Source organism: Acartia tonsa, chromosome 13 (assembly GCF_053477335.1).
Source record: "Acartia tonsa isolate MP-2025a chromosome 13, ASM5347733v1, whole genome shotgun sequence".
Taxonomy (NCBI): Eukaryota; Metazoa; Arthropoda; class Copepoda; order Calanoida; family Acartiidae; genus Acartia; species Acartia tonsa.
In genome coordinates, this window is record NC_137272.1 from 46,750,022 (window position 1) to 46,767,257 (window position 17,236).

A 17,236-nucleotide genomic window follows, 5' to 3' on the forward strand; every position below is an offset into this window, starting at 1 on the left:
ATTGTAAACGATCAAAGGGGCGGGGGTCCTTTTGGTATAGCATTAAGGAAACCAAAAGATATAATCTTAATAAGGAGGGGGATCAGTGCTTAATAGGCAACTTTGTGGTAAGGCACCAATATATATACTTTTTATGCTTATTTGTTATTAAGGTGTTCGTCAAATAGAATTTAGTATTTTATGTTTATTTATTTTTTAAAAGCGAAGCTTTTCTATAATTATGGTCGGTCCGTAAGTCCATATGTCTTTCCATTACAGTTAGCTGTTTCCGTTAATTTAAAAAGGTTAGAATTGTCCTATCAATTCAAACTTTACATGCTAATTCCTATAGCTGTTAGGTACCACTTAGAAAGCGCAGCAACTCTATAATCGTTACCAGAAAGTTCATTCGTTCATTTAAAACAGGCTTATTTTTTACTTTTTTTACAACAAATTTTTGTATGTTAAAATTATCCTAGTCATTAGATTTTTTGAATACTGATTCCTATTACAACAAGGTAAAGTGTTATAAGCGAAGCATCTCTATAATAAAGTCCTAAAAACGTCATTATGTCCTTAAACAGTAACATGTATTTAATCAGTTTTGCAACAAATTTACTCACAATTTTGTAGACATATGCATTAATATTCAGTTTATTCAGTTCTGACACTCTACTAGAGTTAATGTATGTTTGTCCTTCAATTTCAGCGCTTCGCTTATGAATGTTGTCATCCTTGTTTTAATAAGTAATGAACAATGAATTTTATTTTTGAGCTTTAAAGTAAGATGTATTTTAATCATTGAATCAATATGAAACTTTTGTCTTAACTTGCTTTAAAGGGTTAATAAAAGTGTTTGAAAATGCATCAAAGTAAAAATTTATTAAAATATTTTGTTTTTTTTGTCTTTAATCAGTTACAAATATTATGGAAAAGAAAAAAAATTAAAGATTTAAATTTTACGAAGTGATTAAAAATATTTTTTTAATCTCCCTACTTTTGAATTGTTTGGTAAGAATTCTTTTGTTTGTTTTGAAAAACGGTCTGCTAATTTCTTATCTAATAGTGAGGTTTAGTGATGAGATTTAGCGAATTTAAACCCTTATCTACTTTACTATAAACCCTTTTTTATAATAGTTGAATCATCCCAAACATTCAAAACTTTTAAAGGTTTCGTGAATAAGTTGCGTGATTTTAATAGAATTGTTGATCAGAAAGAACTTCCCTTGTCCCTGCTGTTCATGTACACAATTCGCAGTATGACACTAACTTTTTTCAAATGCAAAGTTTTTCTACATTAAAGGAGTTTAACTATACTAAAATACTTTTGACAACAAATTTTTGTATGTTATAATCATCATATTCATCTGATTTTTGGAATACTGATTCCTATTACCACATGGTACAATGTTGTAAGCGAAGCATCTCGATAATCAAGTCCTAAAAATGTAAGTATGTCCTGAAACAGAAACTTGTATTTTTGAAGTTTTGCAATAGATTTACCTACAATTTTTTTTCGACTTTCATACATTCATATTCTTATTATTTAGTTCTGACACTCTACAGTTAATGTTAATGTAATGTTCATTTCAGTGCTTCGCTTTTATGGATGATGTCATCCTTGTTTTATAAGAAAGCTATAAAATGAAGCTATAAGAAAATGAGTTACTTAGATTGGAAAATAAATATAATTAATTAGAACCCAGAGGTGATTTTCCTGAAACTGACTAGCGAACCACCTAGGGCCCCCTCCCTCATACCTTCACCTAACCCCTGCTTGAGGCCAAAATACTACCCCACCTCTCTATTTTCAACCAGCGGCTAGGCCCCTAGTGGCCTCTAGAGGAACTTTAAATGTTTTTTTTAAATATCTATATTAATAAATGATTTTTCTATGTTAAGATCAGCTCGGAGTATTTATGTTGAGAGGGTGGTATTACCCCCCTCAAAATATTTATAAAGCTACTCTGTAAAGGAAAACCATATCGGTTAGCGAGATCCTTTTGTAAAAATAGACTTAATGTTACTTTATTTAAGGATTTATCTATAATACAAAGTAGCTTGATGTCTGTCTGTCCGTCCGTCCGTCCGTCTGAAGCTTAAGATCTCGGTAACCACTGAACCGATCGGATTCTACTCAAAGGGAATATACCTACTGGTCCTTTGGTGGTTTAGGCTATTTACGTGGGGGGTGTGACACCACAAACACCCCAAAAAACAAAAAATCCCCCCCCCATTTTTTTTGCAGAACATTTCCTTGGTCCTTTTTTTTGCTAAAGATTTTCCTGGTCCTTTTACGAATTTCGCCTTATTTTTTTTGTATCACCTCTTGGCGCAAAGCCCCTAGAGGCTAGGGGCGAAGCCGCTAGTGTTAAATAAGGTAGGTGGGTTTCTGTACTCTGCTAGGTACTTTGAGAGATACCACCGAACCCCCATAATCATATTATTTACAACTACATAATGTGCTGTAGTAAGTAACATATCAGGATTCTAAAGGAATAAGACAATGGCCAATTAATTGAATTACATCCAAAATGATGATTCACAAAATTATCTATTATGTAGAATAATATTAGTAGTTGAAACGTTTGAACACTTAACTTAATAATCAATCGAAATTAACTAAGTCTCCAAAGTTTTAAAGCCAACGAATAAGAATATGTTATTATAAAACTTTGGGTACTAGTGTAGTAAACAGCGCATTGTCCCCTCTCTCTCTCTCTGGGAACTTCTTAAACAATATTTAACCTAATAAATTACGCATTTTTTTTTGTTAAAAACAATATCTTTTTTATTTATTTCAAAAATGAATAATATTTTTTGTATTTTGATAATTTCGGAAATAAAGGGTTATTTTTTTAGAATTTTAGTTAATCTTTTTAATAATAGGGAAAGTGTTTTTTTTACGTAATTTGATATAAACATTTAGTTATACATTAATTTTTGTAACACTTAACATCTTCAATTTAAAAACAATTTTAAGTCTCGTAGAAATCTTTACCTAAAATTGCCTTTTTAAGAAAAATTAGGACAAAACAAAATGTTTAGGTTTAAAATGAAGAATATATATATTTTATCACTGCAATTGTTTTAAGATCAGCCATAAAAGTCCATCTGTTTAACAGAATTTTTATTATTTGTAGAGTTATAACTCGCTAAATTTGTAAAATACTATAATATGTAATTATTTTTATTGAATTTGAAAAGTAAAGCTTTTCTATAGTCATCGTAAGTCTATCCGTCTGGAACGGAGAGCTTTTCTCATTAATTTAGGCATGTTAAAATTGTCTTATCGATATCAAACTTTGCATGGTGATTCCCGTAGTTAATCTAATTGTATACTGATTCCTAGGACAACAAAGTAAAATATTATAAGCAAAGCAAATTATGATCAAGTCCTAAAAATATAAATATGTCCTTAAACATTATCCTGTATTTCAACAAATTTACTTTCAATTCTGTTTTAACTTTTTTTACATTTATATTCTGATTATTCAGTTCTGACACTCTACAAGTGTTTATGTTTGTTTGTCCTACCGTTTCAGAACTTTGCTTTTATGAATGTCGTCATCCTTGTTTCTAATTATTTCCAAGACTTTTATCGAATTACTTGTGTCTTGTGCGACCCAATTAAAATTCTATAAAAGTCCCCCAAAGTTTTTAAAGCAACGAGTGGGGGATGTTTTGAAAATTCTTTCATATATATAGTTTACTATCCCTCCCACAATGTCATAGGGACTAAAAGTTTTATAATAATGTTTTCTTATTCGTTGGCTTACCAACTTTGGCGACTTCAGTGAATTTTTATTGGTTGGTTCTTTCAGTTGTGTTTTCAAACGTTTCAACCAGAAAATTGTAATCCACAGAAGGGATGATTTTGTGTTTCATCATTGGGAATGTACATCAATTTATCGGCAATTGTCTTATTTCTTTAGATTTCTGGAAAATGTATACTTTAAAAACCTTTAGAACAAAATCAATACAAATGATTTTGTTTGTATTTGGTAAACTTTAAAACAATTCGGCTGACGCAAAACTGTGCATAGTATTTAAACAATACTGAGAAAAAAGGTTTAAGAGTATTTTATTTTATCAAAACTTTTTATAATATAATATTTTCCTAACCTTGCTTTTTATGTGCATCAAAAACAATGTCTACTATAATTATCTATGATAAAAATCCGCCAAAATCAGGCTGCTTTTTAACTGTATATTATTTTATTGTTTAGTTATTGTGTTGCTTTTGATTAATAAACTTGTACATAAACCAAACCTAGTGTGCTTTGGTCTATTTTATTAAGTACAAGTGACGCTGTTCTATTATTACACTCGTTCTGCCATCTGTTTTGCCGCAGAATTCACAGCACTCTATATGATGCAATGACAAGTAACAAAATTCGCTGCTTTATTTACTACTAGCGGCTACGCCCCTTTAGGCCTCTTGGGGGCACTTGAGGAGGGAAGAGTCGAATTTGTTAACCCAATATATAATTTTAAATATCGAAGAAAAAGTAAAAAAAGTTGGGGGGGTAAATTTTTTTTCTTTTGGGGGGGGGTGCCTTCCCCCCATTTTTAATTTTAGTTAAGAAAATTAAAAAAAAAAATTTTTTAGGGGGGTAATTTTTTCTAGGGGCGATTTCTCTTGGGAGGGTGGTGAAGCCCTTCCCCAAAATAATTATAAACCTTCCCAGGACCTATTAGAAGCTACCCTGTAAAGGAGAACCCGATCGGTTCAGCGGTTAGCGAGATCCTTCGGTACAAACACACAGACACAGACACACAAACACACAAAGAGACAAACAGACATCCTGTTACTTTAGTATAAGGATTTATTGGCTACATTGTTGCAATATAAATGAAGAGGCCTACAAGTAAATGCAGGCATTGATATTTATTCCAGGGAGAGAGGAGACAATGGGCTGTTTATTACACTAGTCCCAAAAGTTTTATAATAACGTTTTTTTTTATTTTTTGGTTTACCATCGTTGGGCACTTTTATTGATTTTTAATTGGTTGGGTCATTAAATTGAGTATCAAAACCAGTAATTGTGATTTACAAAAGTGCTAATCATTGGAGGTCTGTATCAATTTATCGGCCATTGTCTTATCCCTGAATATTAATGAAGAGGCCTATGCAGGGATTCATAATCCTGTCCAATGGATATTCAATAAATGGATACATGGACAGTGGAAAATTTGTCGTCAAAAAGGTTGCTAATATGGACCTCATTTATTGGTCAGTTCGTTCGTCCAGTAGGAGGGACGGGTATGGGGTTAAAAGGTGGATATTTTAGCCAGCTGTAAGTATCAATTTATTGGAGTACATGAAAATTTAGTGCAACATACAAATATTTATATATATATGATATATATTGATTTTTCTATTGTTGTTCTTTTCAGTTTCAGAGATAAAAAGAAGGTTAACATAATAAATATTTTCATTTTATTATAAGAAAAGAGGCAGGAGGAAATGCAGGGATTCAAAATGATATGCAACTTTTCTTTTCTTGTTCAGGGATAAATGGAAGGTTAAAAATGTTTATTTTAACAAACATAATCTTTATATGAAAGTAATAGGATGTCTATCTGCCTGTTTGTCTGTGTGTACCGAAGTATCTCAATAATTGATGAACCGTTTAGTTCCTCTTTTATACAACTCTGGGGACTATTAACGAATTTTGATTGGTTGGTTCATTTAGTGTCCAAACTTTTCAAACACTAATGATAATCTACAATAGGTATAATTTTGTGTATTATCATTGGGGATTTACATAAATTTATCGGCTATTGTCCTATCCCTTTAGGTCCCTTCCTAACAGCACAGAGACTCGGACAAACAATAATGGTAATCTACAAAAGGGACAATTTTGTATATTATAATTGGGGAAGTACATACTACATACATTTATCGGCCATTGTCTTATCCCTTTAGATCTCTGCCTAACAACACAGAAGAGACTTGGACAACTTTAATGCAACTTATGTTTATACAAAATAAATAAAAATTATTATAAATCATTTTAATTTTTTTTAAATTTTCGGATGTTTTTAGCGAAAAGTTTATAATTTATAACCAACAAGCAGATGTGCCCCTAGAATCTATTTTTTTTATATTCTGAAGGTTAAGAAGGGTTCAAATAATAGTATAAAATCACCCCAAGATTTTATCTAAAAATAAAATTTCTTAAAACCATCACAGAAGCTGTGTTAAGCTGTCCTAAAATGGAGAACTCAATCGGTTCTGTAATTAAGGTTATCATAGGCTGCATATAAAAAAAAACTTGCTTCTTTATATAGTAGGATACTGCCGTCAATGTCTAAAAAAATGAGTTAAGGCCAACTAAAAATAATACAAGAATTGTGGATGGACTGACTGACGATATATGGTTAATTTTATTAAGTAAAGGTTTCTTTGGCAAATGACCGCCGTCCATTTGTATGTCCATTCTAAAATTAATATTATTGGTTTATGTGAAAGAAATGTGATATTTCTGAGCTTTCTATTCGCTAATTATAATTGTTGTTTTGACTAATCACCAACCAAGTTTGCTTGGTCATACTATCAACAATTTATTTTCTCGGGGAAAATTACTGCATACAATAACCTTTTTTAATCCTCAATATTCTTTTTAGAATATAATCCATACCAGCGTCTACACCCATAGATGCCTCTAGAGGCACTTATGGAGAGGGGAGAAACATTCGATCTCATCTCCCATAAAATCTTTCAAAGGTTCAAGGGTAATGTTTAATGTTCATTAGACTATAAAAGTTTTAAAGATTTTTAATCAATATAATAGATTTGAAATCTGCATAAAATTTTAAGGATTTTTTATAAAATTCGTTTTTTATATAATTCTTTATTTAAAGGCGCAAATACGATTTAAGTTAATAAATTTTGACCAATAGGATAGCTGGATTGGAAACTACCTACGCTCTAATTGGTTGAATGATGTACGTCACTTAAGCTTCTCCAATCAGAGCGCAGATAGTTTTCAATCCACCAATCACAGATCTCAAAATTATTTAACTTAATTTGTATTTGCGCCTTTAAATAAAGAATTATATAAAAAACTAATTTTAAAAAAAATCCTTAAAATTTTATGCAGATTTCAAATCTATTATATTGATTAAAAATCTTTAAAACTTTTATACTCTAATGTTCATTTCACCTCTAAGAGTATAGCCCCTAGAGGGTTTGGGCGAAGTTACCAGTTTTGCTTGTATTGCATTTAAAAGTTTTACCATAAGAACTTTAGAGACATTACTTTGTTTTTTCATGTTTTTTGTGCACTTATCATAACTTTTTTTGATAATTTCTTAGTTCGAAATATAGAAAAAACGAATAAATATTTTTTTGGAGGGACAATATCTCTTGGTAGGGTGGTAGTATCCTCCCCAAAATAGTTATAAACCATCCCCGGTTTTATAAGAAGCTACTCTGTAAAGGGGAAACATATCGGTTTAAGCGGTTAGCGAGATTCTTCTTTACACACAGACATACTGTTACTATATATACAAATCTCGCTAACTGTTTAACTAATATAGTTTTCCTTTACAGTGAAGCTTCTTAAAGGTCTAAGGAAGATTTATAACTATTTTGAGAGATGGTTCCTTCGCCCTTAGGCCTCTAGAGGCGTATCCGCTAGTTATAAAGAGAGTAAAATACTGAAAGCTTTTAAGAATTGCAATGCCAAGTACACATTCAAAGAATACATTTGAGGTTAAGAGAAATCAAATTCGGATTTATTTTATGTACAAATAAACGGTTCTTTCCTTAAAGGAGCTTACGACTTCATACTTTTATAGTAGCTCAAAACCACCACAGGTATATACCCTGAAGAGTAAAATTCGATCGGTTCAGTGGTTACCGAGATCTTAAGCTTCAGATGGACGGACGGACGGTCGGACGGACAGACGAACGGACTGACAGACGAACAGACATCAAGCTACTTTGTATTATATTCGCCCCTAGCCTCTAGGGGCTTTGCCCCATGAGGTAGTTTAAAAAAAAAAAATATAAAAATTTCGGGTGCTGCAAACCATACTATCCCCACCCAATTTTTTTTTTGAGAGAGGGGAAATTTCATTTCTTGGGGGTTGGAAGAAAATAGCTTAAAACCACCACAGGACCAATAGGTATATACGCTGAAGAGTAGAATACGATCAGTTCCATGGTTACCGAGATCTTAAGCTTCAGATGGACGGACGGACGGACAGACGGACAGACATCAAGCTACTTTGTATTATATCTATCTATCTATCTGTCTACTTATCTACTATCTATCTAACTATCTATCTACTTATCTATCTATGTACCTTTCAGTTACAGCCATCCTGTAGTTATGCATTTGTTCTTCTGTAAACTTGTCATTCTGATACAAGGCCTGAAAACAAAGTTGGATTCTTCAAAACTAATCTTATCATTCTGATACAAGGCCTGAAAACAAAGTTGGATTCTTAAAAACTAAACTTGTCATTCTGATACAAAGCCTGAAAACAAAAGTTGGATTCTTAAAAACTAAACTTATCATTCTGATACAAGGCCTGAAAACAAAGTTGGATACTTAAAACTGTCTCAATAATCCAGAGTGGAAGAGGACATTGGGCTGTTTTTACACTCCCCAAAGTTTTATAATAACGTATATTTATTCGTTGGCTCAACAACTTTAGGAACTTCGTTAAATTTTGATTGGTTGGTTCATTAACTTGAGTGTTTAAATGTTTCAACCAATAATTGTAATATACAGAAGAGTTAATTTTGTGAATCATCATTTGGGATGTATAATAATCTATCGACAATTGTCTTATTCCTTTAGATCCCTGCAATAATCCAATGTTGTACTATAGGTATTTGGATATCTATTTTGTTTTTGTACATCTCCCCTCCTTATTTTTGAAATAATGGGGGGGGGGAATATATTTTTTTCCTCTACCTAGCCTTGCCCACTGCCCAGTCTATACATGCGTGCGGGGCTACCCAGTACTCTTTATAAGGTAACCTAGCCTGACCTAAAGAAATAAACTAACAAACGAACCCCCCGCCCCCCGACATTTAAAAAAAGGTAAGAGGGGTGGGGGGTTCTGAGCTCAATAGGGCAATTTTAAGGAAAAACGTCTGAAATTCTTCTGTCGATTTATCTTTTTATTGATTAAAGTAGTAATAAGAATTAATTCTAAAATTATCTGAAATAGTTTGGTTTTTCAATGGAGGAGGGAGTGAAGAAGTCCTAAAGAATGTGTCTTAACTTTTGTGATTTTTTTTAAATAGCTAGTCGGTGTTTTTAGTTAGTATTAGATGTAGAATGGTCCATAGAATATAGATATGCAATCGTTTTTTTTTGTAGACCTCTTATGGAAAATGCCATTATGAACAAAAAGAATAACATCTTTAATCTGACACCTTACTTTTTTAATTCTGTTGAGTAATTATTTTGTTAAAACCCGGCGAATCAAAACTTTGAACTTTAGGAGCTCGTCACGAATGGGTTAAAGAAAAATCACAAAAGTTAGGACACGTTCTTTACAATAAAGTTATGTACAGTTTGCTAATAGAGTGAAATTATATAAGGTATAAAAGTGTTTCTTAGAGATAAAAATAATTTTGTAAAATTATAAATTTCTTTATTGTATCACCTGCATAACCCCCTCTCTACTTATCTTTTCTATATATAAAGTAGTAAGGTTTTTTGTTGTCTGTAACTTTAGATTTCGATAACATCTGAACTGTTTCAATTCTTTATTATAGAAAAGCTTCAAATATATTCCTAAATGATTTATGCTATTTTATTTTCATAAACGTGAATGGGTTTTGACTATTTCTACACTAGAACGATGCTAGGGGCGCAGTCGCTAGTATTTTTTAAAAAGATCCAGAAGATCCCCCAAAGGTTCCTAGAGGGGAGTTAGAACAAATGAAGTCGGGGTTTATTAATGTTTCATTATTAAAATATGAGATTTTTATATCAAAAATAAATTTTTCTCTACTTTCAACAAAATCCTCTAGAATCATTTTAAAACATAATTTGTCTCTATAACAAGGATGACACAAAAATACGTTATATCAGGTATCTAAAGGGATAAGATTATAGCCGATAAATCGATGTACATACCCAAAGATGATACACAAAATTACCCCTTCTGTAGAATAAAAAAAGTAGTTGAAACGTTAGGACACGCAACTTAATGAACCAACCAATCAAAATCACTAAAGTCCCCAAAGATGTTAAGCCAACTAATAAGAGAACTGGATGACAACATCCATAAACACGAAGCATTATAGCCTAGGAATTACCATTCAAAGTTTGAAATCAATAGGATAATTATATTATATTTAACTTAACGTACAGAGCTGACCGTTTTTTTTATCAAAACTGTGAAATTATATAAAAAGTAACATGATTTCTCTCTGTCTATTTGTCTGTACCAAAGAATCTCGCTAACTGCTGAACCAATATGGTTCTCCAATACTGTGGGTAGGTTTATAAATATTTTGGGGTAGGTTACCACCACCCACCCAAAAGAAATCGTCCCTAGAAAAAAAATCACTCCTTCCCGAAATTTTTAAATTGTTTTCTTTTTAAAACAAAAATAAAAAAGGAGGGAGGATCGACTCCCACCCCGTCAAAAAAAAGTCCCCCCTACTTTTCTTTACTTTTTCTTTTTCAATCTAAATTAAGAAAATTTTATTATAAATCCTTATAATACAGTAACAGATTATGTGTGTGTCTTTGTGTACCAAAGTAACTCACAAACCACTGAACCGATATGGTTCTCCTTTACATGGTAGCTTCACAAAGGTTCTGGTAAGGTTTATAACTATTTTAGGGGGGGGGGGGGTTGTTACCACCACCATCCTAAAGAGAAATCATCCTTAGAAAAGAATGCCTTCCCCAAACATTAAAATAATACTTTTTCTTTTAAAAACTGTAATTAAAAGGGTGGGGGTCGACTTTCCCCCCAACCCAAGGGCCCCGAGATGCCTCTAGGGGCGTAACCACTGCTAGTACAAATATAAATTAAAACAGATTGGTAAACTATAAACTAATTAAGTTCGGAAATTGAGGAAAGGTGTTGGGTTGGTTCTTGGCTATTTTACTGCCACCAACCTCAACTGGTAGGCCAATACGACGTCGGTTTTTAAAGCACTACAATAAACTTCTTTAATCCTAATCAGTATCATAATATCATTATAGATTAATTAATCACACACACACAGACATCTAGTAGAACAAAATTGAACTAAAATTTACCTTCGCAGCTTTTCTCAGCATAAGCTGTAGTTTACCCAGTGTGGCCCACCATATACCAGCATCTCTAGCCTGTATTGATAGATAGATAGATATATAGATAGATAGATAGATATATAGATAGATAGCTATAAATATAGATAGATAGATAGATATAAAGATAGATAGATAGATATAAAGAAAGATAGATATATATATAGAGGTAGATAGATACATAAATAGATAGATATTTTTACTTTCATCTTGAATCCTGATAAAATTCTTTTGTCTATCTTTTTGTCCTAGTTATGAATTGTATCATATTATATACAGCTTTCCGTGGATATTAAAATAAAAAATAAGATTGAAATCCCGTGGGGCCGAAGGACTAGGCTAACAAAACTGATGTTAATTTTTAGATTTTTATTTTAATATTCTTGGAAAATTGTCTGTAATTCGATGCTATAGATGATTTTTGAGTTTGGCTGAAAACTGGTTTTAATCCAGCGGTTTACGAAGCCATTCTGGAAAATATTTTACCTGCAATTTTGGCTGTCTCTTATTCAAAAAATGGAAAAGATGAGTGGAAATTGGTAGCAAAATTGATTCTGGTGGCACCTGTAAAAAAGTGTTTTTAATTAATACCTATATTTTCGACAACTTTTACTGCACAGAAACTCCAAATTTTGAACAACAACAAATCTTTGCCCCTCTCGGAGAGCCTCGAACCCGGTCCCGTAACGTATGGATTAGGAATCATATAATTGAGCTATACTGGAGACCAGTTGTTTATAAAATACTTGCGGCTACGCCCAAAAAAACTCTAGGAGCCATTAAAAAAGAGAGAGGGGTGGGGGGGTCGACCCATGCCACTAAAAAAATTTCAATTTTAAGTTTTTAAAAATAAAAAGTAAAAAAAAAAATTGATCCTCCACTAAAATAAACCTTTAATGGATCTGTAAAAAGCTCCAGACAAAAAAGATTCCTTCTTTATATCATAGGATGATCATTTGATTGAAGAAAAGATTCAAAAAGTTATTTATGTTACCTTAAATTTCAACTCTCTGTTATGTTTCATACCCATATTTTAAAAGTTGAGTGTCCAAACGTTTCTTCCACCATTTTTAATCTACAGAATGGGTAATTTTGTGTATCATCATAGGGGATGTACATCAATTTTATTAGCCATTGTCTTATCCCTTTAGATCCCTTTTCTATACCATTTATCTAACAGAGACACAACATTGCCAATAGACACAAGTGATAGATAGATAGATAGATAGATGTATAGATAGATAGATAGATAGATAGATACTGACCTTGTTGCTATCTTTTCTGTACCATTTATCTAACAGAGACACATCATTACCCATAGACACAAGTGCATCCCTACATAAACAAGGATGACAACATCCATAAAAGCGAAGCTCTGAAACGGAAGGACAAACGAACATTAACACTTGTATAGTGTCAGAACTAAATAATCAGAATATGAATGTATATGAGTCTATATTAATTGTAAGTAAATTTGTTGAAAAATTGCTTGATGCAGGATAATGATTAAGGACATACTTACATTTTTAGGACTTGATTATAGAGTTGCTTTGCTTATAATATTGTACTTTGTTGTCCCAGGAATCAGTATACCAAAAATAAGATCAATCGGATAATTAGATCATATATAAATTTGTTGTTAAAAAAGTGAAAAAATCAACATGTTGAAAATGGACGTACAAACATTCTGGTAACGATTATAGAGTTGCTACGCTTTCTAAATCATACCTAACTACTACAGGAATCACCATGCAAAGTTTGAAATTGATAGGACAATTCTAACATGCCTAAATTAACGAATAAAAGCTAACTATCTCGGACGGACGGACCGACCCTAATTATAGAAAAGCTTCGCTTTTAAAAATTATTATTTTATGAAAGTAACATTGTGTCTGTCTGTATGAAGTAACAGGATGATTGACTGTCTGACTGTCTGTAGCTAAAGATCTTGCTAACAACTGGACTGATGTGATTCTTCTTTTAAGTAAAGCTTTTTATAGGTAATAAATACCTACCTACCCTCCAAAAAAAAGCCTTTGGAAAAATATAAACCCTGTAAATAGATTAATATTTCTTGTTGAATCTAATATTTGAAGTGGAGGATCGACTTCATAGACGTCCAAGGATGGTGGGTTAAAGGGTTGTTTACCCCCCTCAAACTTTGAACCCCCCCCCCAAAAAAAAAAGCTTGGACGTCCTTTGTCAACATAGCTCTCCGACAAAATTTAAAATTAGGATAATTTCTTTACCTCAATAATTCTAATTCTGCAGTGTCAATTTCTGATGGAATAGGCCTAAAATAATGAAACTTGTATACAAATAATAATTTTATATTTGTGGAAAAATATTTGATATATGATGCTATACATGATTTCTAAGCAAGGCTGAGAACCAGTTCTATACTAATCCAGCAGATATAAATTGGTTTTGAAGCCACACTGTAATGACAATTTCTAGAAGCAAAGCTACTCTATCAATGTTAGTGTCTCTGTTTGTAATGACCAATTATAGTTTTGTCTAGTTTTTATGCAATTAAAAGTACAAGGTATAATTGTAATTCACTAAAATTGTATTTCTTAAAACCTACAAAAAAATTAAATCTGAAAGAAAAATTGTACTTCTAGTATAAAAATAATACAAAATTAAAAGTTTTTAAGAACCTATGAACAAAGGTTTCTAAATGAATGGGGGGGGGGGGGGAAACCACACAGTCATATTTAAGGCTATAGTTAAAATAAGAGATTTAGGGTGGAAGGGGGGTGTTCCCCTAACCCTTCCTAAGGTCTAAGGCTGAATTTTTATAATAACCTATAACCATGTTTCTGAGCCCCAAAGTAGATGAAATTAGGACCCATACTGTATTTCTGACACCCTCTCAACTCATTATATACAGAGTATAATTATATATGGTCATGGTCATGGGTAGAAGTTTCGTAGGGATAGAAATTTCGTGAAGATAGATTATTCGTCAAAATCAATTCATATTAGTTCCAATAATATGCTACTCAACCTCTCAACTCGTTCATACAGATTAAAATTATATATTACCTATAACCATATTTCTGGGCCCCAAAGTAGATGAAATTAGGTCCCATACTGTATTTCTGACACCCTCTCAACTCATTATATACAGAGTATAATTATATAAATATATATATTACCTATAACCATATTTCTGGGCCCCAAAGTAGATAAAATTAGGACCCATACTGTATTTCTGACACCCTCTCAACTCATTATATACAGAGTATAATTATATATGGTCATGGTCATGGGTAGAAGTTTCGTAGGGATAGAAATTTCGTGAAGATAGATTATTCGTCAAAATCAATTCATATTAGTTCCAATAATATGCTACTCATCCTCTCAGCTCGTTCATATAGATTAAAATTATATATATATTACCTATAACCATATTTCTGGGCCCCAAAGTAGATGAAATTTGGCCCCATACTGTATTTCTGACACCCTCTCAACTCATTCATACAGAGGGCAGTGGTCATGTGCTCGTCAGTCATCTCATCTCTGCTCACACACCCAGTGTTTATAGAATAAATTGTATTAAGTTATTCTTTTTTGGAAAGAAAAAACTAAATGAAGCCAATTTACAAAAAAAAAAAAACAAGGGTGACAACATCCATAAAAGCAAAGCCCTGAAACGGACAAACGGACATTAACACTTGTATAGTGTTAAAACCGAAAAATCAGAATATAAATGAAGCAAAATTGTGAGTAAATTTGTTGAAAAACTTTTGATACAGGATGATGTTTATGGATATACTTACATTTTTAGGACTTGATTATAGAGTTGCTTTGCTTATAATATTGCACTTTGTTGTACTAGGAATCAGTATATCAAAAATCAGAACAATCGGATAATTAGATCACATAAAAATTAGTTGTTAAAAATGTAAAAAATCAACATGTTTAAAATGAACGTACGAACATTCTGGTAATGATTATAGAGTTGCTACGCTTTCTTAATTACCTAACTACTACAGGAATCTCCATGCAAAATGAAATCGATAGGACAATTCTAACATGCCTAAATTAATTTTTAAAAAAGCTATTCATCTTAGCCGTACCGACGGAGGGATCGACCCTAATTATAGAAAAGCTTCGCTTTTAAAAATGCTAAGGTAATTTATTATTTATAGTTTTTTTAAGCTGTACATTGAGAAAGATTTTGTCCGTGATGGTCTATAGGTATTTTACTAGGGTTCTGAAGGGATTAGACCATCAACAATGAATTGATTTACATAATTGATGATAAACAAAATCATTTAAATTAAACCTATTGGTTGAAAAGTTTGGACACTGTCAATATTAATAAACCAATAAATTTTTTGAAACAGAAAACAAGAATAGTTATTTCTCGCATCGTATTATAATCAGCTTTCCGCGGATATAGAATGTACAATCATAAGATTAAAACCGGTTTTTTAGCCCCGAGGTGCCGAAGGCGCGGGATAAAATAACTGGTTTTAATCTTATGATTGTACATTTTCATATTCGTAGAAAGCTGGATATATTACGATACTAGACATAGTTTTTCGTATGGATGAGAACTGGTTCCTATCCACCGGATTCGAATGAATACGAGAAAGCATGTTTTCTAAACTTTGTGTAATTTACAGTACAATGTCCACTCCCTCCATGAATTTAACCCTCTAGCTACTGCGCCTCTAGCAATTAGGAAAAGAGGGAGAGAAATTTTCTTAAATAATCTCGAGCCCTTTAATTAAAAATCATAGAGCTTTAGAACTTAATGAAATAAGTCTATATTAAGACCTGACGGACAGATAAAAGTAATGATTCTTCTAGTTCTTGGATAACATTATCGTGAATCAGTGGAAAGACTACTTTACAATTATATGCCATAAACACTTTCCTGACACCCCATCTCATGTCCACAACCTGGTACTCTAGGCCATGCTTCTCTCTAGATAGATAGATACATATATGAATAGATAGATAGATACATACATCCCATCTCATGTCCACAACCTGATACTCTGTGTGTGCGAATGGGGCGTTTGTCCATATTTAGGTATGGAGACCGCTCTTCTATGAGTACTACTAAAACCTAATTGTAATGCAATACACATAGACATTCTCATCGTCGGTTCGTTTGTTTAGAATGCTTAACCCTCTATTCCCACAAGTATAATACGAATTTGGTTGAGCTGGTGGAAGCTCAACAAAAGACCCACGCGAAGTATTATGTTGCTTTAACCTAAGAATAAATGGTTGGTTTTGATATTCGATCAGAATTATATAAGTATATTAAGTATTAAGGAAGGAAAATGTTTTTATAAAGTGTATTTATATTACAAGTGCATAAGTTAAGTATGAAAATATTTACAGGATAAGTGTTAAAATTATAAGTAGAGTAGGACAGAAATGTGCCCTAAGTCCCAAGCAGTGAATTGTGCTAAGTGTTAGAGTTCTAACATAAGGCCTGAGCTCAATTCATGCTAAGTACTAAGGGGCCTAAATTTAAACTACAATGCATGCCAAACAACTAAGTCATTACCTTTTAAAGCCAGAAAGAGAAGTTGATGGTAGGAGAGTTAATAAATAACTGAATAAATTCAAGAGGTACATGCTATAACATTAGCTCTGGACCAGGATTTTAGTGTTTGTCTGTGCAATTAAATATCTGTGTGTTAATATATGACGTAAATCAGGCATGGTTGTAGGCATACATATTTGAACTGGTTGTTTATATGATTACATTAACTATAAACATAATATCTTTAATAAACATATACTATTAGCAAATCACATACAGATTACCATGAATAGGCTAGCGTTACCCATATATGGTGTCATATAGGTAAAGATAGGCCTATGAATGCATAAATTGATACAAATAATGCCTTGGGCCTAGCTAAAGTAATTGTGTCTTGCCCCTGAGTGCTACTAGATAATTGCAGGGCACGTGTCAATCAAAGGTTCATAATATGATCTAT

At 32.3% G+C, this 17,236-nt stretch overlaps 1 protein-coding gene across 1 annotated transcript in view; it reads right to left on the minus strand.

The window, feature by feature from the left end:
- LOC145335349 (NACHT and WD repeat domain-containing protein 2) overlaps positions 1–17,236 on the minus strand; it is a 106,737-nt gene that overhangs the window by 66,285 nt on the left and 23,216 nt on the right. Inside the window, exons 3-9 of the mRNA XM_080181084.1 lie at positions 16,147–16,203; positions 14,667–14,786; positions 13,511–13,555; positions 12,527–12,596; positions 11,748–11,825; positions 11,232–11,300; positions 8,299–8,366 (exon numbers count right to left, since the gene is read on the minus strand). Of these exons, the coding sequence (XP_080037210.1) occupies positions 8,299–8,366; positions 11,232–11,300; positions 11,748–11,825; positions 12,527–12,596; positions 13,511–13,555; positions 14,667–14,786; positions 16,147–16,203 (507 nt within the window). The remainder of the gene's footprint in view (positions 1–8,298; positions 8,367–11,231; positions 11,301–11,747; positions 11,826–12,526; positions 12,597–13,510; positions 13,556–14,666; positions 14,787–16,146; positions 16,204–17,236) is intronic.